The 24,661-nt window shown below is 37.7% G+C and overlaps 1 protein-coding gene across 1 annotated transcript; it reads right to left on the bottom strand.

Moving 5' to 3' along the window:
* Positions 1–19,467: 19,467 nt before the first annotated feature.
* Positions 19,468–24,253, bottom strand: foxg1a (forkhead box G1a). The gene has a single exon (XM_088087519.1). It carries the CDS (start codon positions 23,523–23,525, stop codon positions 22,215–22,217), a length of 1,311 nt encoding a protein of 436 aa, XP_087943645.1. The 5' UTR covers positions 23,526–24,253; the 3' UTR covers positions 19,468–22,214.
* Between the last annotated feature and the right edge of the window lie 408 nt (positions 24,254–24,661).

Genomic DNA, 24,661 nt, shown 5'->3' with positions numbered 1-24,661 from the left:
GACGGATCAGAGAATGTTCTTTTCTAAAACGTTCCCACAATGTTACATGAGAACAAAGAAAGAACATTTTCAAAGCAACATTCACATGTTATTGATGACTGATGGCTCAGTTTTGCAGCTAACATGTTTGCTGTGTGTTATCTACCTACCAGTTTAGCTTATTGGCTATAAGTTTTATTTGATTGAACCCTGACTTATGACTGAGACTTAACCTAACCTCAAAAACAAATTTGATCTTATATAGCTTGGCAGCAAAATAATGTACAATATTTTCCCACAACTTTCAGTCACGTCTCCCTGTATAAGAAAACGACACCAGTGTAAACAACAAAGCATTTGTTGTAACTTAAAAAGCTAGTGTCTGGGCTGCCTAAAAATTTTAAGTTGACTGAATTTGAGAAGACAAGTTGAGTTAATTTTGTAATGATTCAACTCTCTTCTTCTTTACATAAACAAGGCCTACTTAAAAAATTCAAGGCAAGCCGGAATAATTAAGTTAAAACAAGTAGGCCTAGTTTGTTTCTTACAGTATATTTCAACAAGCTAATAGTTACATAGAAACTAAATTTATGACGTTTAGCTTTTCGTCATTCAACTCAATATTTTAAGTCAAAGATGTTCTGAAATGGGCCTAAAACAGGTAAACAAACTACTTTAAGTTGAAAGTGACAAAGTAAATTTACTTGTTTTTTGTTTTCTCACAGTGTAAAATACGAAAACTCTGCCGTATTCAGGGAAAGCGGTGCTGTGTGGAGATGAAATGGTCTCTGATCAGATATCTGTCTGCTGTGAAAAGATGAAATGGTGCCGTGAGCAGATAAAAAAGGAAGTGCTCGCCGCTGATCCGTCCCTGTTGATGCTCCATTGACGGAGAGCAGCGGAGCGCACGGAGATCAGCGGGCTTTTTAAAACAACAAAACCAAAGATCACACCAGGTTTAAGAAAATATTATTATGTCTTGTAATTGGCAGGACTGAAGCGGGCAAGGGGGGAGCCAGGGTGAGGGGCGAGGGGGGGTGAGGTCGGCTGAAGACAAGGAAGGAAGGAAGGAAGGAGGAAGGACGGGGGGGCAAATTGAAACGACACCACTTTGCACTTTGACAATCGGATTTGGTGAGTTTGTTTAACCCGACAGGCCCTCACCGAGCCGCCTGCTTTTACACACTCATTAAAACGATTATTCACGACCCGTCGAGTGTTTTCTTGCTCGTTCACATGAACCCCCCCCCCACCACCACCAGCACCAACCACCAGCTACCCCTCCCAAAACCTGCCAACACACACACTCTTACTTTCATGGTAAAGTCCCACTTTCAGGCTGTTCTGCTCTTTCTTTACCTGCGTCGCTAACACACCATGAACCGCTCACTGTGTCATATGTACTGTATTTGTGAAGTAAAAGTAAATCACAAATCCTACGTCACATACCATCGAATAAAGACCATGTAGTATCTACAACTTTTCCTTGTTCGGAGGGGAAACATAAAAAAATACTTTCTATTGGCACAACTATTAAAAAATCTAGTACATTTGCAAAAAACAACAATCAACAAACGAAACAATCTTTGAATATGTTATAAAATAACATTAAAAAGTCACACTATGCCATGTCATCCAAAAACGCATAAAAAGTCATACTATAGCATAATGACCTGGCGCCATAATAACCTAAATAAACTGTGTTATCATAGAGAATCTGCATTGGTTGATGCTGATTGATTTTTGCTGTAAAATCAGGTTAGTTTCCATTAACCCTGAAGTTGCGGGAATTGAAATTGTGAATATAAAATACGTCTAATGGCAACACATCAATTTAGGGGAAAAAAAACACCATTGTGGCACATGGCAATTTGTCTAAAACATAATGTGCAAAGTGCGACTGTGACGTCACAGTTTACATGGCGATAGAAGGGGTGGCGTTTTCAAAAGATTACACTCTGGAACTTGGTTTCAGACGTTTTCAGGCCCCCAAAACACGGTTGTCATTTGAACCAAATGCCAAACCGCAACAAAAGCTTAACGCTCCATGCGAGAACTGTTGCTGTGTAAACGGCCTCTAAGACAACATCCTCACAAAATCTGACGTGCTGCAAATAGCACAAAGCAACAATGGAAACTGTATCCAGGGGACACTAAAAAGTGATGCACACGGAGAGGACGTGTTTGTCGTTACCATGGAATTAATGAAATTACTAGGTGGGTTTCCATTAACCTTCGAATTGCACAAATTTAAACAGCAAATATAAAATATGCCTCATGGAAACACACAGATTTCCCAACTAGATTTCCCTCATGATGCAGCAGGAGCTACAAGAGCTGTTATTGCATCACATAACTCTGAGAAAGTTTTGAATCCACAATTCCTCTGTGAAATCGTGGACTACATCTCCCAGAAGTCTCTCATACGTGGCCGCTCCCACGTATAAGGGGCTCGCCTTTCCATCATGGCTCCATAACACGCCTACGTGGCCTTGGATTGGAAATAATGACGGCTAATGCGGTGGCTGCAATAGAAATAAAGCTGCTGATGTTTGAACATCCATCGCCATGGTTACTGGGATGTTATCACCAGAGGAGAAGTCGCAGTCATCTTGCAATTGGTTTTTATCAACGTTTCCAAAATATCACTTAAGTTTTGCGTAACTCTGTAATGAAAACCCAACTACTGATGAGTTTCCTTTAGGCACATGTAAGTGGAGCTTTCAGCCAAATGTCATGGCCTTCATCACTGGATGCTCACCTGTCGTTGAGTGTGATCACGTGGACATGAACAATCCGTTCCTGATTTTTAATGTATTAATATGATTATTTGGAACATAGCGTTCATATTCCCTTTATGCATCCCAGTTTCTTTCAGGTGACTCCAGCGAGCATAATCAGGTTTCTCATGAAGGAAAATGCTGTTTACATACTCAAACACATAAACGGGATATTCCGAAAATCTCATCATGACCGGGTAATTTATGTCCATGTCACACTCTGATTAAGATGGTTTAGTTGTTATCACATGTCGGGCTGGTTTGGGGTTTCAGTCTTGTAACAGCAGAACATTGTATGTGACAAAGTACATTTACTGCACACAAGTACACTTTTCAGCGACTTGCACTTTAAATATTAATATATTATAAGCTTTCAGCCTCCTGCAGCACCAGCCCGCTCTGAATCGATGGTCGTCAGATACCGTCGCTTGGTCAGTCATTTCAACGTCACACGGCGAGGCTAAAAGGCACCTTTTTATGGTGGCGAACGGCGTTGGTTTCCTGTTAAGAACATGAAATAAGGAGCTGGAGTCACTATTAGACGGGTTGAGCGAGGAGAGGCGGATGGGTCCAACTAAGCCCGCATCGCCATTTTTTTTCAAAACCTAACAATGTGCTTTTGTTGCCTAAACCAAACCCATCATATTCCGAAATCTAACGCTGTAATAATGTTCGCTTCCTGTCTGAGTATGATGCTTTTTTTTCTACACCTACACCGACAACATGTAACTTTGTTGCTAAGCATGTGCTTTTGTTGACATGGCGGCATTGGTTGCCATGTGCTATTGTTGCCTAAACATAACAATATCCTTTCGTTGACACCAAGGCTTCGGTGGTCATCATGAACAGCAGACACAGAAGGATGCCTGTAGTGTAATATGCAGACTCAGAAATCCACTGACAAAGCGGCAATGACGCTTTTGTAGGAAATAAACGTAAAAACGAGGTGTTTTACCTACATTGTGCGTTTATTTTGAAAAGACTGTATGCATCTAAGAGCAGAAACTGTACTTTTCCTGTGGAAAATGAAGTTTATTTTGAAAAGACACAATGCATTTAACAGGCATAAACTGAGATGACGTCAACAGCAGATGCAAAATGATACCGTGTGTGTTGTATGTAGACAGAATCGGTACTGAGCAAACAGCGATATACTGGTAGAAGATAGGAGGAAACATTTTTTAGTGCCTTAACTTAAGATTCTAGTAGAAAATCTGTCTTTAACTTTATAAAAAGTAATATCTTATCTTTGTTTTATCCCCACTGATGTGATGTCGTTTTGTTATTTCCTACATTATTTTTATTGTTTTTAATTGAATCTATTCTTATATTGTCCAAAATTTGATTCATTTAGTACTTTAACTGCCTTTCCAGATCTGCCTGTTTTATCTTGTCTTTACCGTTAATTTGTTTTATTCTTGCTGAACTTGTGTATACGTTTGTTTGACTTTTTTAGACCTTTCTCTGTTTGTCGTGTTTGTTGTTTATTGCTATTATTCTCTCTCTTTGTTTTTTCGGTCAAAGCACTTTGTAAACAACTGTTTTAAAGGTGCTGTATAAATAAAGTTATTATAAAGGATGCTTTTAGGATGCTTTTGGGGAGTCAGCACGCTGTCCTTCTATTCCTACGTGTCGAACAGAGAGTGTGACGGTTTGATGCAACTTATTTTGTTAAACTTGTTACAAATGTGTGCACATTCACAGTCCAGAGAGCCAGAGAGCAGCTGCTGATGTCAGGACAGACACGGCATCTCAGGGTATCGCTCAAAGACACTTTAACTGAACACAAAGAAAGTTTTAATATTTCAAATCTACGTTAAAACACAAAGAATGTTCACTGACCACAGCGAAGCCTGAGCTCCTGCTGGTGTGTGTGTGTGTGTGTGTGTGTGTGTGTGTGTGTGTGTGTGTGTGTGTGTGTGTGTCCTGCGGTCAAACTGCTGCAGGAACCCCCAGGCCTCATCTGGACCAATCAAATCCAGATTAGCTGTTTAAAGCAGAAAGAAAAACGGAGCGCTCGACATTCCCGATCTTAATCGTGGTTGATCGACAGCCGGCCCGACGAGGCTGAAGAAAATAATGGAGGACTTTACACACACACACACACACACACACACACACACACACACACAGTCTCACTATACACTAATCCTAATTATTTTTCGGTATTTATATCCCGCTCTTTGGCCTCAAATCTGCTATTTTTCCACTCTGAGGTCACATGGCAGCAGCAGGTTTAACTGACCACTAACTCTGGTTAAACACCAGTGAAACCAGTTTAAATCAGAGCTGTGTGTGTCTGCGATTCAGTGAAACTTTATTGATCTCTGTGCGGGAAACAGAGCAGTTTTAAAACACTAAAGGCTGCTTGTTTGCTCTGTGTCATCCATGAAATAGATCAATTAAACCAGAATAACGTCCGTTTTTTATATGAATAGAGGTGAAATATAAACTGAAATCTTGATCCCAGTTCACTGAGCTAAAAGATGATGAAGAGGAATTCATTTTAAATTCAAATAAGACATTTAAGACATTTTCAGGAACAAAAAGGTTTTGTAGCTTTTTTAAGATTATGAACCAGAGTTTGATAAAAATTCACTATTAGCAAAGAAAAAAAACAAAGAAGTATGTCTCTGAGCCTCAGATTTAAGAAGGTTTAAAAGCACAAAAAGAGCTGATCAATCATTTAATTTAATGTTAATTAATGATAAATAACTGCTGGTGTGAGTGGGAACACTGGGAGCTGAAGTTTTGGTTACTTGCAGTTTCATAAACCAACTGTTTATAAGTTTTTAATCTGTTTTTTTTTAAGATCATTAAATTACTTAAGTAAAAATTTGAGATACTTTACGTGAGCTTTTTTTAATCCTACATATACATTTATCTGACAACTTTAATTATTTAACAAATTTATTGTTTAACATCCAAAACATACATTAAGTTTATAAAATATTATGTTATTTTTTTTAATAAAATAAACTCACCACCAATTTATAATAGTCCACCTGAAACAATAAGTCCATTAAACAAAGAGTTAACAGAAAACTAATTCGTTTTTGTTGTTTTCCTGTGAGACATTTTATGGTTACAACCTCACAAACTTTTCCTTTGTATAATGTTAATAATTGTTATGTATAACTAATAACGTTAACTAATAATAGTTGTGCAGTATTAGCAATAATGGTAATCATTGTAATGTATTTGTAATAATATTAATAGTAATATTGTATTAGTAATAACATTAAAAGTTGTAATGTATTAATAATAACTTAAATAATTGAAATGTATAAATGATAACATTAATAACTCTAATGTATTAGTAATAATGTTAGTAATGTAACATTTTATTGATGACATTAATAATTGTATCATATTAGTAATCATTAAATATTTTTAATATATTAGCAATAATGGTAATTATTGTAATGTGTTAACAATAGTGTCAATTGTTGTAATGTGTCAGTCATAACAATCTTGTAAAGTATTTGTGATAGTACTAATAATTGTAATGTATTGGTAATAACTAATAATTGTAATGATTCCAGTTTATAAGTAATAACATGAAAAATGTTAATGTATTGTTAATAATTGCAATGTATTAGTACATGAAACACTAAAATTTGTAAGATATAAATTACAATGATAATATACATGATGTATTAGCAATAATGTTAATAACTACAACGTATTGGTAATAACGCTAAAAACTGTAATGTATTAGTAATAATATTAATAGTTCTAATGTATTAGTAATGATGTGAATAGTTGTAATCCATTACAAATAATGTTAATCATTTTAATGTTTTAGTAGTAATTTTAATCATTTTAATGTTTTACTGATATTGTTAATCATTTTAATGTAATATTAATGATGTTGAGGTTAAACAAACATTGTTAATGTTTCACTTTTAGGCTCTGAGTCATTGTGACGAACATTTCTCACTTTTTTTTTACAAACCAATCGACTAATGGGAAAAAAAATCAGCAGATTAATCCATAATAAAAAATTAAAAAGTAATAATCAGTTAATAGTTAAAAATTAACTCCACCTCAAAAGTAAAATCCAGTTTTTACATGAATGCATGAGTCAGAATCCTCTAAAGATATATAAAAGAGTATAAAAGCCAGTTTTAATTCTTTAACTACATTTTTCTGATTATCCTGACAGCCTTTTACTGAAGCAGCATTTTAAACACAGGACTTTTACTGTGACAGAGTATTTTCCCAGTGTGGTATTAGCACTTTTACTTCATTAAAGTGCTTTCTCCACAGCTATAGTACAAGGTGATTTAGTGTAGCACTTGTTTAAAGTTGTGGGACTTTGAAATGGAAGAAATGGATTAAACTGACTTCAAGTGTAGTGACACTTGATCCTACACTTCCCAGAATGCAACTTAATCTGCAGCTTTAGACCCACAGTGTCAAACCTACATAACCTGTAGACCGCCGACTGCACTACATTTTTCCCAACAAGAAATGTAAACTACACACGCGCACACACGTGCACACACACACACCTCTCTCTCATCATCAGTCAATCAGACCTTCACACTTTTCATACATGCAAAACTGTAACACAAAGCGCAAACCCAAAGTACACAGGCACACAAGAAAAAGAATGACTTTGTAATTAATTAAAGTAATAAAATAAGAGTTCTCATTAAATTCAGGAACTGAGGAAATGCCAGAGGCAGGATAAAACCTATAGATAAAAGACTTTAAAAAATAAATAAATACAATATTGACCATAAATAAAATGAAATAAAAATAAATAAATAAAATACACCTAATACTTGATAAATGGTAAGTAAAGGGATGATATAAAAAATAAGAGAACTTTTTTTAAATCATTTTTAAAAAATGAAAGCCTAATAAAACAGACTAAAATGTATAGGCCTAAATAAATCAAGTCAAATCAAGTCAAATAAGTCAATAAATAAATAGGTGAAATTCAATTAAAAGCCCAACTACAAAGGAGGGTTTTGAGTTTCCTCTGATGCACATTATGCAGTTTTAGCAGAAAAAAACGATTAATAATCACATCTCGTTCATGATTAACACGTTTCAGTCTCAGATATTTTGTTTTTCTGACCTCTGAGCTGCTCTAACATGTGACTTCACCTCCTGGAGATCATTTAGGTTTTATCTCATCAAAACTTTAGAAAACAAAATATAGTTTGTGGCCATATATCAGTGCATGCGGGCAGTTTGTTAAATATTAAACTTAGAATAAGTTCATTTTTTTTCCTGTTGATTTTGCAGCCAAGACAAAAGACAAAACAAATAAAAAAGAGATTAATTTAAATAAATGTGGGTTAAAATACAAATATATTATATGCAGGCCAGAAACATACAAATACTAAACATGTAGTAGACTTGTTTTAATAATCAGGTCTTGAGCAGTTACTGGAGAGATCTGAAATTTAAAGCTGAGTCAAGACTACATGACCACATGGGGCCCCAGACCCTCAGGGGCCCACAGAGCCCTGAGCTCACTGTGTGGCAGCTGGTTTATGCTACACAGATTAATTTCAGCGTTGTGTGTGAAAATGGGAATATTTATACCAACAGAGGTGACAAAGTTTGATGTTATTTTACACATTTAATTGACTTTTATGGCTCTAAACTTGGAGCCACCAGACATAAATCTTTAAAAATTATCTTTATATGATGAAAATCAACTCTGATAATACAGACTTTTTTATAATTATATTATTTTTTATAATAATATATAATTTGTTTCCATGTAGCTTCCAAACATTTTGTAGACTAAAAGTTACACTGAAAAATAAATAAACTGATTTACTTTTATTATATTTTATTTGATTTATTTTATGTTAATTTGTCATTTAATTTTATAATTTATTTATTTGGTTAAAAGTTGTTTTTATGTTGTCAGTGATGTCACGTGATCCCTGCAGGTCTTTCCAAGGAAAATTATTTCTCCATAAACATACATTTTTAAGTCCACACCCTCTTTCCATGTTTTCTTGACTGATTTTAACTTAACACTTTCCTCTTTTGCTCTTACAAACAACAACAAAAAGCAACAGATCTTTTGGAAAATTACAAAAACTTGGGCTGTTCAACCCTCTCATATGATAATAATATGATTTGTTTTTGTTAGTTTGCTTTTGTTTCGGTTGATGTCCATTCTTTATTTTTTTATTTTGAAGTTTTTTATGAGTTATGGATTGATATTATGATCATTTATTATTATGATCTTTGTAGAATTATCTGTGCTCTCATTTATGTTTGTGTTCTTGCTTCCCTGACAGATTTTGGACCTGTTTTTGTAATGTTTAAAAAAAAATCTGTCTATAATAAAACAAACAAAACTCGAACAGTAATATCTAGATAATATCTAACTTTTTAATTGTCTTGAATTTTAAGTTTATTTTGTGCTTACAAAAATGTTGTCACTCTCCTCTGAGTCATATGGGCTGTCTCTGTCCTGAGTTTTGTCTCTCAGACCATCATTTGCAACCTGAGCAGAAAACCTGCAGGTAGGACTCAGGCCTTAACAGACGGAAATAAAACCTTTATATAATTCACACATAACATTTCCCTTTAAAAGGAGGACAAACTTAACAACACAGAGCTGTCTGTAGCCTGTAAATAAACCTGTAGATGTTATATTTAGGCTATCATTAACGAAAGGATTAATTTTTTTATAGAGATTAGCAGCGTTTATTTTTGTTGTGTTGCTTTTATGGAAAGCAAATTTTAACTATAAATAAATGAATTAATATACTTCGAAAGCAAATTCTCCCTTGGTTCTGGATAAGGCTGTTTTATTAATATAGCCCTGTTTTATATTCCTATATTATCACAACGAGGAGGAGAAGAAGTTTTCCGTTGATGCAAAGACAAAAAGTTGCAGAAGACAACAACAAAACAGCTGCATCATTATCATTATCATCTTCATCACTCTGAGACAAACATCCTAAAGTTGGTTACAAAATATTAAATACATACTGAACCAGAAATCTGCAGCAGCTTCTGCAGATGAAACGTGTCTGTCGGAGGGAAACGGGAGCTTTTATCCGGTAACGGCAGACAGCTCCGTTTGATCGGCGCGAGTCGGTTTATTTCAGCTGTTTACTGACGATCAAATCAAATGAAATTAAATATAATTCAGGAGAAATGTGTCCACAGCGGCGGCTGCACAGGAGAGGGAGACTCCGCGGCTTCAGTGGCCTTTTTATGTATTTATTCATTTATATAGGCTTCACACAGAGGACTGCGTAAAATCGTTTAAAGGTTTTTAAAATAAAACTTTAGAATTTATTTGAAACCCACGTGCTACAAGATCACGTCACACACACACACACACACACACACACACACACACACACACACAAACAAAACACACACACACACACACACACACACACACACACACACACCTCTGAGCGCAGGTGTCACTGATCAACATGTGGTCAGGTGCTCTACGTGTCATCGCATCAAACGGTAAAAAAATAATAATAATTCTTTTTTAAAAAAGCCGGGAAACACAAAAACACCGAGCGCGCCTTATTACGGTGACACACACACACACACGCACACAAACACACAAACACTCTCTCTCTCACACACACACACACACACACACACAGTCTGCGCACTAGTTTAATTGTTTATTTCTGACAATATTTATTTATATATTATACTATTGTAACTATAAGATCTTTCTGTTCTCTGTCTTTATCCGTTTATCTCCTCTTTATTTGTTTTATTTTATGTTGAGTTTCGGCCTGACTGACTGACAAGAGACTAAATTCTCTGAAATTATTGGAAATATAGAAAAATACTGTGTGTCATTTTAATTTCGGGAAAAAGAACACTTCAATCTTCACTTCAATGTGTTTCTGTGTGACAGTTAAATAAGCAAACAGTGAAACAATGACCACAATAAATTAACAAAATATACATTAATCAGCCTCCAATATATATATATATATTTTTAAATCTGAATATTCAACATGTTATTTATTTTCTTGGCTGTAGGTTGTTTCCTAAATTTTATACATTTTGATAATATTTTTTAAAATAAGTTTCCTTGCAGTTTTCTGTCTGAGCTCTTTATTCTGTGCTCTGGGAATAAAAATAAATAAATAAATAAAATTTCTAAATATTTGAAATTTTTTCTACATGATCTGTCTTCTGAAAATGCTCAAAGCTTTTGCTCACTGTTTATTTTTTTTATTTTATTTAGCATGTAAGTTAAATTTCAGAGTGGAAATTGGACTTTTTCGAGCTGAAATCAGTGAACGGTCTGATCTGTTGTCTCTGCTGGTTTTTAAAGCCTTGCTCAGGGGCACGCAGGAGGCTGCTCTCTCGCTTTCACACCAAAATATATCTGAGGATCGAACCGACACCCTCAACCTCACAACCTGCCTCTGCAACATTTAGGCCTCAGGCTTTGATTCATCTCTATATGAAATCAGATCCTGCAGAATGTGACTATCTATAAAATAAAAACTGTTTATCACGTTACATTTATTATTTTACACTGCAGAGACAAACCTGTTGCACCGCAGAGTTAAATACAGAAGACTGCACACTTCAGCATTTTGACCAGAATTTTTTTTTATCTCGTCACTGATAATTTGATAAACACAACATGGTGTAGTGCTATGAAGAAGGAGAGCACCATGAACTAAAAATAATAAAACACTGAAACTGTCACAGGTCCTGTCTAAACAAAACAAAGCCACAAAACCAGGTGAAAAAGTGCAATTAATCAAATTTTGCCAATAACTGACCCACAGTGAGCATGTGGCCTTTTGGGGCCTCAGAGCAGCTCCACTCTTTAAACCTCAACTGCAGAGAATAAGATATATATATATTATATACTATTACTATTATTAAAAAAATAAATAAATAAATAAATAATAATAATAATAATAATAATAAATGATTTTCCAGATTTTATCTGTTTTAAATCAGTAAAATAAATATTTTAGGGTCTTTAAAATGTTAGTCAAAGTTTTTTCTGACATGTCAAAGTCCAAAGGAGAAATATTTATATAATCTTTATTTTTTCCATGTGTTATTATCATCATTAGTATTATTATTATTGTTATTATTATTGCTGTTGTTGTTGTTGTTGTTGTTATCATTATTATTATTTAATAATCAGTGCTTTGCTGTGCCTTTATAGTTTTTGCTATTTTATTATATTATTGTTATTATTGTTATTATTATTGTTATTATTATTGTTATTATTATTATTATTATTATTATTATTATTATTATTATTATTATTATTAGATAAAAAATATGGATCTAACACAACCATTATAGTCTGGTCTCATTATGACTCTCTCAAACTGTGTATTTACTGCTGTTCCAGGAAGTAGTTCCAGGCCTGAAGAGGCCTGACCGGCTTCAGTCAGCTGACCTTTGACCCCAGAGGATTTAACCCTCCACGCCCTCCGACAGCCAATCACTGCAGCCGCCTGAAGCCTCCACATCTGACCCACAGAGAGGGATTACAGAGCAGTAAACCAGCCAGTAAACCAGTTAATATTTGCTCCTCGTCATATGAATATTTTTATGTTATAATCTATAAAACTGTACAATTTTTGACAATTTTCCACTGTCAAAAAACAACAATTTCTCTTCTGAACTGAGTTTTTGTTTAATTTTGATTCATTTTTAGTAAGATTACAATTTATTTTTACTCGATTAAAAAAAGAAATGTCCCCCCTAATCTGATGTAATTGTGGTTGAAATCAGCTGTGCATGACCAATAAACCAGCCTGTGAACCAAACTGCACCCAAAGTTTTCCCACCTGAGATTTCACTTCAAAGTCACAAAAAACACCTGAATCTATTTCAGTTCGTCTGATAAAAATGGAAACAAAATCAAAAAGCATTACTGACAAACATTCAACAAGTCAGCGAACCAGTCAGGCGCTCAAACACAGAAACACGTCACATGACGCCCAAAACTGTCACACCAACAACCAAAAGTGTTTTCAACTAACTGACAAAACTGACCAATCACAGGAGCAAATGTTGAGTTTTTCTGTTTTGTTTCTGATTTTCTTCCTACAGGTAACAAGAAAGATTTCTGAATCAAAAGTTTGTCTCCAGCTGCTGTGGTGCGGTGTGTATTTAATGGAAAATTTGGGATGTGCAAAACCTTTATTGCTAGAAAGGTTTTTTACTCAAATCTTTTGACAAAAATTGCTAACCTTAAGTGAGTTTATGGCTTGAATTTTAAATTTCGGCGTTATAAGGTCTGTATTTCCTTCAGAGTTTCTGATTGTTTGGAGGGAAATCTTCTAAAACAAGATTTAGAGTCTCATTGCACATTAAAGTCTGTCAAACTAAAACCCAGATCTAACTGATCTGGGTCTTTAAAGGTTGAAATAAAAATAACTTAGAAAGACAAGCCAACGTCATGCAGCGTCTTCACAATTCTACAATTCGGTGTCAAAATGTTTTGAATCATCAGTGTTTTGCTTCTGATTTTCTTCCCACATGTAACAAGGAAGCTTCTGAATCAACATTTTGCCTCCAGCTGCTTCAGGTGTGGATTTAAGGGAAATTTGGGCTGTGCAAAAGCAGTATTGCAAGAAATACTTTTTGGACTAAAATCAATTATTTTAAGAGAGTTTATGGTTTGAGTTTAAAATGTATGCGTTATAAAGCATTTCATCCAGATTCTCTGGTTGTTTGGCAGAAAAATCCTCTAAAACAAGACCAAGAGTCTCACTGCACATTAAAACTAAAACCCTGATTTAACTGATTTGGGTCTTTGAAGGTTGAGACAATTCGCTGACGACATTCAGCATCTTCACAATTTGGTGCTAAAAATTTTTGAATCATCATCAGTGTTCTCCTCAAAATCTTCTGAATCAACATTTTGCCTCCAGCGGCTTCAGGTGTGAATTTAAGGATAAATTTAAGGACTTTTTAAGGTTTTAATGCTGCTAAATTAAAAATTTCTGCATCACAAATTAGAAACTAAAACACTGAAAGTCAAACGTCAGCTATCTGATCGTAAATATATTGTGTTGCAGAAAGAAAGACGGAGAGAAAAAGAAAGAAAGAAAGAAAAAGAAAGAAAGAAAAAGAAAATCTCCATTTCCTCCCCCCTCCTCCCCCGTCCTCCCCCGTGTCCTTCTGTTGCTTCTTTTGTCTTTTGACTGCTGGTCACCCCATTTAACATGGGACCGATAGCATCAGGCGGACACAGATTGGGTTCCACGGCAGCTCCATTGTTGGGGGGTGAGGGGGGGTTCTTGCGTTACAGTCGGACTCGCTTAACTCGCAGCCCTTTTTTAGGAAATGAACAAATTGCTGCTGAAAGTTGGTCTTTGTTGTTTCGGCGGGTTGATCCCAGATCAGCCGACAACAATCAGGCTTTAGAGAGAAAATCGCAGCGATGCAGACCTCAGATCAGCCGATACACAGAGAGGAGATCGGCGATGCAGACCTCAGATCAGCCGATACACAGAGAGGAGATCGCAGCGATGCAGACCTCAGATCAGCAATAAGAGCTGCTACAGGAGGGCCACATCTGTTCAGTCCGGAGAGCTGAGGACAAAATATTAACTTTATTCAGAGATTTCTTCTGGGCCCCAATACGTGCCAGGTGGACCCCCAACCAAATTGTAAATGACAATAAAAATAAAGTGAATGACACTTTATATTTTTAGTATACAAAAGGTGCCAGAGTGCATAAAACAGCATCAAAATAGAAACATCCCTAAAATCCCCCAAAACATACAAAACTCCTAGAACTGTCCAAAAATCCTAAAAGTGTCCTAGATCCTAGAAAAGCCTTAAAATCCTGGGAAACATCCTGAAATCCCCAAAACGTCCTAAAATCCAAGAGGTGTCCTAAAATCTGAGAAATGTCTTAAAATCCTTGGAATTTCCTAAATTTCCTTAAAGTGTCCTACAATCTTAGAAACATCCTAAAATCTGATAAATGTCTTAAAATCCGAGAATTTTCCAAGAAACATGGATATGTCCCAAAATCCTAAAACCATTTGAAAGCTCTAAAAATATCCTAATTTTCTGAGAGAAAAATCCTAAAAAAAAAAGGTGATTACTACAAAAAACATGAAGCTATCTTTTTTTTAAAAAAATGTGCAGCTGAGTCCTCAGAGTTTTAAAACTATTGAGAGCATTTTGATTTTTTCTTTGTTTTGTTTTTTAAATCGAAATCACCAAGAGCTTTAAATTCTATTAATTTTTTTCCAGTTTGAAACTACAAGAGTCAAATAGTGAATATTTCATCCTGCAATTTTCATCTTGTCTATAAAAAGTTAAAACTTAATCCCAGGAGTGTGATATGCATGGATCTGAACAGAAGAAAAAAAGGAAACTTAATAAATGTTCCAATTTGGTGGCAAAATTTAGACAACTTTTAGACTATAAAATGCTCTGTTGGAATCTTGTTTTGGACTTTTTGGACTATTTTAAGGATCGTTGGACACTAAAAGTCAGAATTTATAGTCACATTATTTTTCCCTCAGATTACTGATTTATCTTTTAACTTTCTCTCGTTCATTTCTCTCAGGCTTTACGCTGTCAGAGTGAAAAAACAGCTGCTTTGTTCTCTTAAGTTTTTTCCAATTTGGTGCCAAAAAATTCTGATTTGAATACATATAATTTTTTATGGCTGCTATTTGGATTTTATCACTCATATTGTCAAATTCTGTTATATATTCTTTTCTTTGAACATGTCTTGCTATATTATACACCTTTTTATTTTATTTTTTCTTAAATATTGTGTATATATATATACATATATATATATATATATATATATATATATATATATATATTTATATTTTTTTTCTTCATATTTATTCATTTTTTATTATTTTAGGATGATAAAGGACCTCTGATGAAAACTAGCTCCCCAGCTAACTTGGATGCATTTACATGTGTTTATATGTGGAAAAAAGCTCATTGTTACTTCTTAAATAAACAAATTACAAATATCAATATTTCAGAGATCACAGATAACATGCAGCGACTGACTGAAGCTGTGGATGATAAACACAGATATTCATCTGAGCCTGCAGTTCATGACTTTTCCAACTTGGTGCCAAAAATGTTTAAATAGTCAGAGTTTTATTCCACTAAAAGACAGTGAAACAGAATTTGGAGCATCATGGGACATTAAAAGTCAAAAGTGAAATCAATTTAAGTTCATAAAACTAAAAAGTAACATTTTTAAGTCTACAATCACTCACGTGTCTTTTAAAATGTTCAACTTGGTGCTAAAACTGAGGACTTTTTTTTTTAAATTTGAGAACATTTCTAGAAATTTTGGACATTTCTAAGATTTTATGATGTTTCTGGGATTTTAGGACATTTCTAGTATTTTAGGACATTTCTAGTATTTTAGGACATCAGTGTCTCAGCTGTGTCCTCTGTCGGGGGTGTGGGGGATCCTCCTCTGGCTCTATTTTGATGCTGTTTTATGTCTCTGACACCTTATGGAGACTAAAAGGACAAAAACTATTCACAGAGTCAATCACTTTATTTTTACTGTCAGTTAGAAAATGTTTGGGGGCCACACGACACCCTATTAGGGGCCAGGTTTGGCCCTTGGGCCTTAAGTTGAGTATCACTGATTTACAGCCACAGATGAGGAACCTTCAGAGTCAGTGAGCAGAAATATTTGGAGGATTTTGGACCCAGATTTCAACGTGAAAATGCAACAGTTTCCTCCGAAGCAGAGCCGCAGAGCATGATGGGAAACTGATGTCTCTTTCAGCCTCACAAAACAAAGAAGAACAAAGCGAGCGGCTGCTGAATGAATCCAGACGTCAGGCTGACGATGAGACACAAACGTCCATCAGATCACTCAGATATCAGCAGATACAACAAAGAGGAGCGACTATCGATCCGCGTAGCTAAAACACTGAACCTGCAGGAGATCTGAAAAACACCATCTGACTCTTTCAGCAAACAAAAGGAGACACCAAAAATCATCCAAAGTGAGAAAGAGATGGAAAAACAGACTCAGAGGGAGAACCATGAACCTGAGCCGCCGCAGCCGCTTTGACTCACAGAGAGACACAAACATCATCGTCACGTCGTCATTGTGTGTTTAAAGTCCGACGCTTTCACCGACTGGACCGACACAAATATTCAACAAACTTTGTGTTTAAATAAAAACACGTCCAGAGGAGCGTCGTTCTCTTTGTTTCTGCAGATACTGGATACACGAGGTTTGACCTTTGACCTCTAACACCAGCAGCCTGTGGGTGATTTCAGTGTCTGGAACATCAGGGACACTCAGCTTGTTTTGCTCGGGGGCCACTTTTGCAAAATGACATGAGGCCAGGGGCCAGTCGCAATAGCCCAATACCTGTTTCCAGGATTTTAGGACATTTCTAAAAATGTACAACATTTCTAGGACTTTTGGACATTGTTAAGAGTTTTGGACACTTCTGGGATTTTGGGACATTGTTAGGATTTGAGAACATTTCTAGGATTTGGGGACATTTCTACTGTTTTACATTTCTAGGTTTCTAAGATGTTTCTTTGGGACGTTTCTATTTTGATGCCGTTTTATGTCTCTGGCACCTTCAAGATACTAAAAGTACAAAAACAATTCCCAGTGTTAATCATTTTATTTTTATTGTGAATATAAAAAATGGTTGGGGGCCACCAGACACCTCATCAAGGGCAAGATTTGGCTCTCAGTATCAATAAAAATAAAAGAAAATAAACAAAGATCTGGATGTTTGATACTCAAAATTATATTTTTTTGGTTTCAGGTGTTTTCCAGTGAAATATGATGCATTCAGAAATTGAGAAATTGTTGGAGAAACAGGGAAAGATTTCAGAAAAGTTAAACTGCAGGTGTGTTTGCAGCAGGTTTGACCTTTGACCTGCAGACAGACAGCAGCGCAGGGACACTGTCAGGCTTCGTGTTGCAGCCAAAAACCAACCAAAAACATCCCGCAGCTTCGTGCTGTCAGAGATTTTAGAACCAAAAAAAACTAAACGCAGAATTTCACATTTTCCCCAAAGTTAAACAAATACAGTTTCCATCATTTTAACGTGGCCACGGACAGCTCGCACGTGCACCTGCACACGAATTATGGATTCAATTTCCACAGAACCACCAGAGGAGACTGAAAACATCCTGCAGCAGCAGAGCCACAATAAACCCCGAAAACGGCCGTTTATCATTCAGCAGCGATGCAACATGTGATATTTTATACATTTATCCAAAAAACAAGCAGGTGAGGGAGAGGAGGAGGAGGATCTGCAGCTTCATCAATCTGCAGCATCTGATTTTATTAAATGTGTTTTTAATGTGCACAAAACTACTGAAATATTTCTAATTATGCAGAAAAATAGAGTTCTGTAATTAAAATATTTATGCTTCTGCAACCTGCGAATAAGCAGGAGACCAAAAAAGATCGATTCTAACATTTAAAACCTCCTTCAGAGTCTAAATATTATTTTATTTTATTTTAATTTTTGGGTGTAAACGCACTGAGGAGGTCAGAGGACGCGCAGCCTGCAGGCAGAACTCGGGACACCCTAAAATATTGCGCAGAGAGCAAGACAACCTGCAGCCCGCAGATCACAAACCAACCAGCTGAGACAACACAGCAAACAGATACAGTCTCATGCGCGCAAATACACATACACACACACACACACACACACACACACACACAGAGAGAGAGAGAGAGAGAGAGAGAGACTGCAGGTAGGATGCAGACGGAGGATGCGCAGAAAGCAGCAGCACCTAAATCAGTTTTCTTCATGAAAACAAGGGAAATCTGCAGATTTGAAGGCTTCATTTCAGCATTTTGAGGGTAATTTTGTAAAAACATCCTCCAAAAAAGCGTCAAGGCCTTTAAAACACACACACACACACACACACACACACACACACACACACACACACATACACAGAGAGAGAGAGAGAGAGAGAGAGAGAGAGAGAGAGAGAGAATACTTTAGACATATTAAATGTGACGAACTGCAGAAAATTACAGAAATGAACACTAAATATCAGCTTTTAAATCTGAATTTCTGCAGTGAAAAAATGGAAATGATATTTGAGGGGGAAATAAAACACAAACCAGTCGCACAAATACGGAGACGCACAGACAAAGTCTAATTTATACAGTAAATGATTATGCACGGGAGAAAACAGGCTGCAAACATCTTCACTTCTGACAAATCTGCACGTTTTAAAGAATCGGTTTTTGCTGGCTGCACCACAGTTTAGTGTTAAAGCGTAAAATCAAACCAAACAAGGTGCAAAGAGGCAAAAAACAAAGCAGCTGCAGCAGAAACACAAAAACACACCGACAGAAACTCAAACTGAACCTTAAAAATCTGTTCACTCTGAGAAAAGATGACAATTCTGCAGCTTTAATGACTAAATATCACTTATTGTAATTTTACGACAGAAAGTCTGACCGAAGCAAAAACCAAACCAGCTGAAACATCCAGATCACAAACAGCTTCTGAAAATGTAGATTCTGTAGATTACAAAAAACAACAGAGAAATCTCTTATCTGGAAGTTTTAAAGGAAAATATTTTTGCAGTTTGAGGTTTAGCTCGAAAGCAAGTCACACAAGCGGCGCCACAAACATTAAAATGCGGAGCAGAAATATGAAAAAACGCTGGAGCTCAACCAACCTGACACCGCGGAGCCAAACAACACCAACGCTCAGATTCTGATTTTTAATCTAAAGAAAGAAAACACACAAAATCTGCAGCATTGACGAAGAAAATTGTGCTTTTTGTTTGAGCTTTAAATTCAAAGCAAAACACATTTAGATGATAAAAGAAAACCAGCTACACGGAAAACACGCAAATGCGAAGCTTCATAACGAAAACACATAAAGTCTTTAAAACACACTGAGAATGTGACAAACTGAAGGACAGAAAAACACATGAAAATCTCAGTTTGGTTTGAGAAAAAAAAGAAGAAATCTGCAAAAGATAAAGAATAAATTGAAGCTGTTTGCAACAGTTTCTGTTTGTTCTGTAAATGAGCGAAACACACACGTGCGCGCGCAAACTCGACAAACCGGAGCCGAAACAAAACACACAACAGGACAAAAAAAAGAAAACTCGCTTAAATTGAGACCCAAAATCTGCAAGAAATCACGAAAAAAACCTCCGAGTTTGATTGAATTGCAGCTATTTAATCACACTTTGAGGTTCGAGATGCTGAATATAGAAACTGCACCAAAACAATAAACCACAGCAGCGTTTCAATGAACTAATCTGATGTTAAAACAACACATGTGACGATATTCTGAGTGATTTCTGCACACAAAAACACACGCAGTGCGCCCCGCGCTGCGCCGCAGCCTGCAGCCTGCAGCGCCTCAGATTTCACTGTTCAAAAGGAGAAAATGTCACACAGTCAGTCAGGCTTCGGCAGCCTGAACGCGACCTCTGGTTGCATCATTTGACACAGTTTTTCCACCCAGACCCGCGTAAATCTTTATGCGTAAAAGTTTTACGCACAAGCGCATTTTCCACTGCGTATGCGTAAACAACAACAAGCAAAAGAACATAAACAGAGGACGCTCGTGTGCACGAGAGGGGATATTTTAGGCTGTTAGGATCATGCTCACGGCCTCCAAAAGCACCTCTGGTGATTTTTTTTTTTTTTTTTTTTTTGCCCTGAAATAAAAATATCTGAATACATTTGGAAAACTGTGCACTAATGAACCGCATTTTAACAAAACATTAAATACATAAAAGAGGCATTTTACTCTGAAATTTAAAGATAATGATTTAAAAACAATATTCAAATGTTGCCTGGAGATATAAAGAGTGACAACACGGGCGGCAGGAGTGAAAAAAGACAAAAGGATTTGCGTTAGTTATGAATGTAACCTATTCTTTTATTTTTTTTTATGATTAAAACATTTTTTTTCTCTTTTTTTAACTTCTGTAAGCGACAAACACGGGAATAAGAATAAGACCACAATAGTATCACAACCATGAAAAATTGTTTTTAGAGACGACAATTAAAGGACAATCATTCCAAGTAGTATTAGATAATGAGGCATTTTTTCTTCTGTCAAACAAACGGGTCTTTACATTGTTCTTCCTTTTAGAAAAGAAGCTAAACCCCCAAATTCAAATTACAAATAGACATTTTCTCTCTCTTTTACTAATTATACAAAAAAATAAAAAATAAAATAAAAAGAAGAGGCGTGAAGGTCCGTTATTAGCGGCGATCACGTTTTACAGTCAGAGAAAGCACATCACAGTCTGCCACCGCGGAAAATATCCATCTACAAAAACGAGACTTTTACGCACAAAATTCGGCTTCAAAATTGAAAATTTCAAGCAAAATGAGCAGTTAAATTCAGTCTGTGTGCAACGCGTTCAACATTTCATCCAAAAACGAGGCGAATTAAGGCGAAATGCCTCCAACTGCATTTCTGCTCCAACAAAATAAACCGACTCCACCAAACTCCATTCAAATTTCCGCTAATTTAAGAAAACAAAAAAGGCAATAAAAATCTCGTTTAAATGGACATTTTCTGCAGCGAAAGAGGCACATTTCACCTCATTATTCACTCACTCACTCACTCACTCATTAATTCCTACTACATTAGGCCTCTGTCAGCTGACTAAATTTCCTAAAAACCGATTCTTTGGTCTATAAAAAGTACATTAACAGTTTTTAAACTGGGAAAAAAAATAAAAGAAAAAAAATGGAGAAACAGCCTTTGACGGCGGGAGTCGCTTTAAAAAAACACTTCACTGTATAGAAAAAAAAAATTAGTGTTTAAATTTTGTAAAATAAAATCCGCCGCTTCTTTTTCTAACCCGCATGAGACCTGATAATACTGCAAACACGTGGGCAAAAAACGGCTATTAGAGATATTATTATTATTTTAACCTTTTTTTAAATCTCAAAATTAGACAAAACTATTTTAAATACACATTCTATAAAAAGTAATGCCTCCTCTTCCAACAACAACAACAACAACAACAACAGAAAAAAATCAGCCTATCATCACCATCATGATCGCTCTGTGTGTTTTTTAGCTCAGGTCACATTGCACGTCGCTGACTGACAGTAACTATACAGACAAACCCGGACACTTAGAGTCACAGACATTATGTACACAGAAATTAAAACTGCAGGAGAAGATGGAGCAGAAAGAGAAGAAGAAGAAGGAGAAAAGATAATAATAATAATAATATTAAAAAATACCTGGAAACTTCAGGGCTGCTTTCTGTGAGTTTCTCTGCTGCTCTTTTTGTTTTGCAGTTTTAAGTCTCTCCTCTTTTTTTCTATAGTAGGTAGTTTATAATAATTTTGTATTTTTTTTTACAATGTAAATGTTCAGTGTAAAATGTTCAACTTACAGTCATTTTCGCTCCAGGGGGAGAGGATGGAGGGATGGTGGATGGAGGAATGAGGGTGAGGTAAGGTGGAGAGGTGAGGGGTTTTTGGGGGGGTGTTAGTGTATAAGCGGGTTGGAGGTCGAGCCCTGGTTTTGATGCGTAAAATAGTCAGACAAACCCCCGGACAGTCCCGAGGAGAAGGCGGGCAGAGAGCCGGACAGAGCCGGCCGCAGAGAGTCACAGGGCAGCGCGGAGGAGGACGGAGCCTGCGGGGAGTTGGAGGCCGAAGCCCGGGCGGCCTGCAGGGAACCGCCGCCGCCGCCGCCGGACTGCGCGCTCATGGACGGGTGCGGCACGTGAGGGAAAAAGTAACTGGTCTGTCCGGCCAGCAGGTTGACCGAGCACGGGTTCAGGGAGTACGTGGCCCCGGAACAAGGCACGGAGAGGCCGCAGGGCACCGCCGAGGCCGCCAGGGCCGCCGCCGTCAGGTGGTGCGTCGCGTACGGGAGATCCCCGCCGACCAGCCGGTCCATGCTCAGCCCGTTGGACGACGGGAACGACGAGTGGTTGTTGCTCATGTTCTGCGTCAGCATGGTGCTATAGGACATGGGGTGACCCGGGTAGCCCGACGAGGTCCCGTTGTAGCCCAGGGCGCCGCTGGCGCGCGGGTGGTGCAGGGAGAGGAAGGGCGACATGGGCCAGTACAGGGAGCCCGCCCGGTCCATGAAGGTGAGCCCGGAGGTGAGCCGCGCGCCCCGTTTGAAGGCCAGCTTGGCCCGAGACGTGGTGGAGCGCCGCCGCAGCTTCCCGGTGGTGCCGCCGATGAAGACGTCGTCGCTGCTCGGGTCCAGCATCCAGTAGTTCCCTTTGCCCGGGTCGTCGTAGTGCCGCGGCACCTTGACGAAACATTTGTTAAGGCTGAGGTTGTGCCGGATGGAGTTCTGCCAGCCCTGCTTGTTCTCCCGGTAGTACGGGAAGTTTTTCATGATGAACTCGTAGATGCCGTTAAGGGTGAGCCGCTTCTCCGGGCTCTGCCGGATGGCCATCATGATCAGCGCGTTATAACTAAAAGGAGGTTTTTCGTACTTGCCGCTCTTCTTCTCGCCGTCCTTCCCCGCGTTCTCCCCGTCTTTGCCCTCCTTCTTCTCATCCGGCTTCTCCTTCTCTTCCGGGCAGCTCTCCTGGCTCGAGGAGTCACTTTTAGGATCCGCTTTGCCGTCCTGCTGCGCGGCCGGGAGAGGCGCCTTCTGCTCGGCTTCGTCCGCGCCGCCGGGCCGGTGGTGCTGGTGGTTCTGGTGGTGGTGGTTCTGGTGGTGGTGGTGCTGGTTCTGGTTGTCGCTTTGCACGGCCTCCGGCACCAAACTGTTTATACTGAACGACGATTTGGGAATCATTTTCACCTCTTTGCGCTCTCCCATATCCAACATCACCGGGCAATGAGGGGGGAAAATGGCAACGAGCGAAAGCGACGAACACAGCTGGGTCTCAATCTGTCCGGAGTCTGCCTGCGAACCAGGACGGGGAGGACGGAAGGGGGGAACGATGGGAAGAAAGAAAGTATAGCCCAACAAACTATTTCATGTTCGGTTTGGGGAGAAAAAAGGAAACACACACACACACACAACACACATGTACACACACATCGATAGGAGACAGATAGCTGCAATTAATTAGGGAGCCACAGCCACTAAAGCAAGTAAAAAACATTGGTTGGACCTTTCCAGTCCTCAGCCAACCAGGGGAACATTAGTATTAAATATTAAGGCGTCCTCTGCGCTTTCAGCCAATCATGACGCACAGAGAAACACACACATCCACCAATGCCGTGCACGCTGCAAAAAACACTCAACTCCGCCAGTCTTTTTATGCCTTCCTGAGTCTTAAAAATCTTAATGTGATCAAAAATATCACCAAAATGTGACAGTTTTGATTTTAAATTTTATTCTTTTCAAAGTTTTTGTCGTTTCCATCTTTATTTTTGCATTTTTTATTTATTTTTTTTGCTAAACTTATGTCTCCAGATCACATTTTAGCCTCATTTAAAAAACTCAAACACTTTAATCTATAAAATAAATTATGTTATTAGAAAGATGTGTTTTTATTACTTAATTTAGTGTTTTTTTTCTGAACATTTATGCACAAAATGAGACTTTGAGAGCGCATCACACGCCCAAAAGGACTCTCTGACACGGTCACTTTTTGCAGCGTGGAAAACACACTCACCCCTATCAACACTCCTTCCCCTCACCCCTCCCCTCCCTCATCCTCCCCCCAAACCTAAACTAAAGCCGTCGCTGGAAAACACACACCGTGCATGCGTACAACCCAAATCCCCGCCGCTCCTCATATTTACACTCCTCCGATTCAAATATTTTCCCCTTCGGCGTCTTCAAAACTGTTTACATCCAGACTCGCAGGGAAAATAAACAGAGGCGAGGGAATCCGGAGGGCACGCGGACACGGTCAGGACACGCGGAGGTGATTTGTGTGTCACGCAGAACCGGCGCAGAGAGGCTACCGCGGGGGCTGTTTCTCCCCCCCAAAAAAAGTCGATTCTCCGTGC

This window comes from Plectropomus leopardus, chromosome 14 (genome assembly GCF_026936395.1).
Source record: "Plectropomus leopardus strain MGB_pleo_1.0 chromosome 14, ASM2693639v1, whole genome shotgun sequence".
Taxonomy (NCBI): Eukaryota; Metazoa; Chordata; class Actinopteri; order Perciformes; family Serranidae; genus Plectropomus; species Plectropomus leopardus.
Note: the sequence above shows the minus strand (reverse complement) of the source record. Positions and strands in the feature narration are given on the sequence as shown.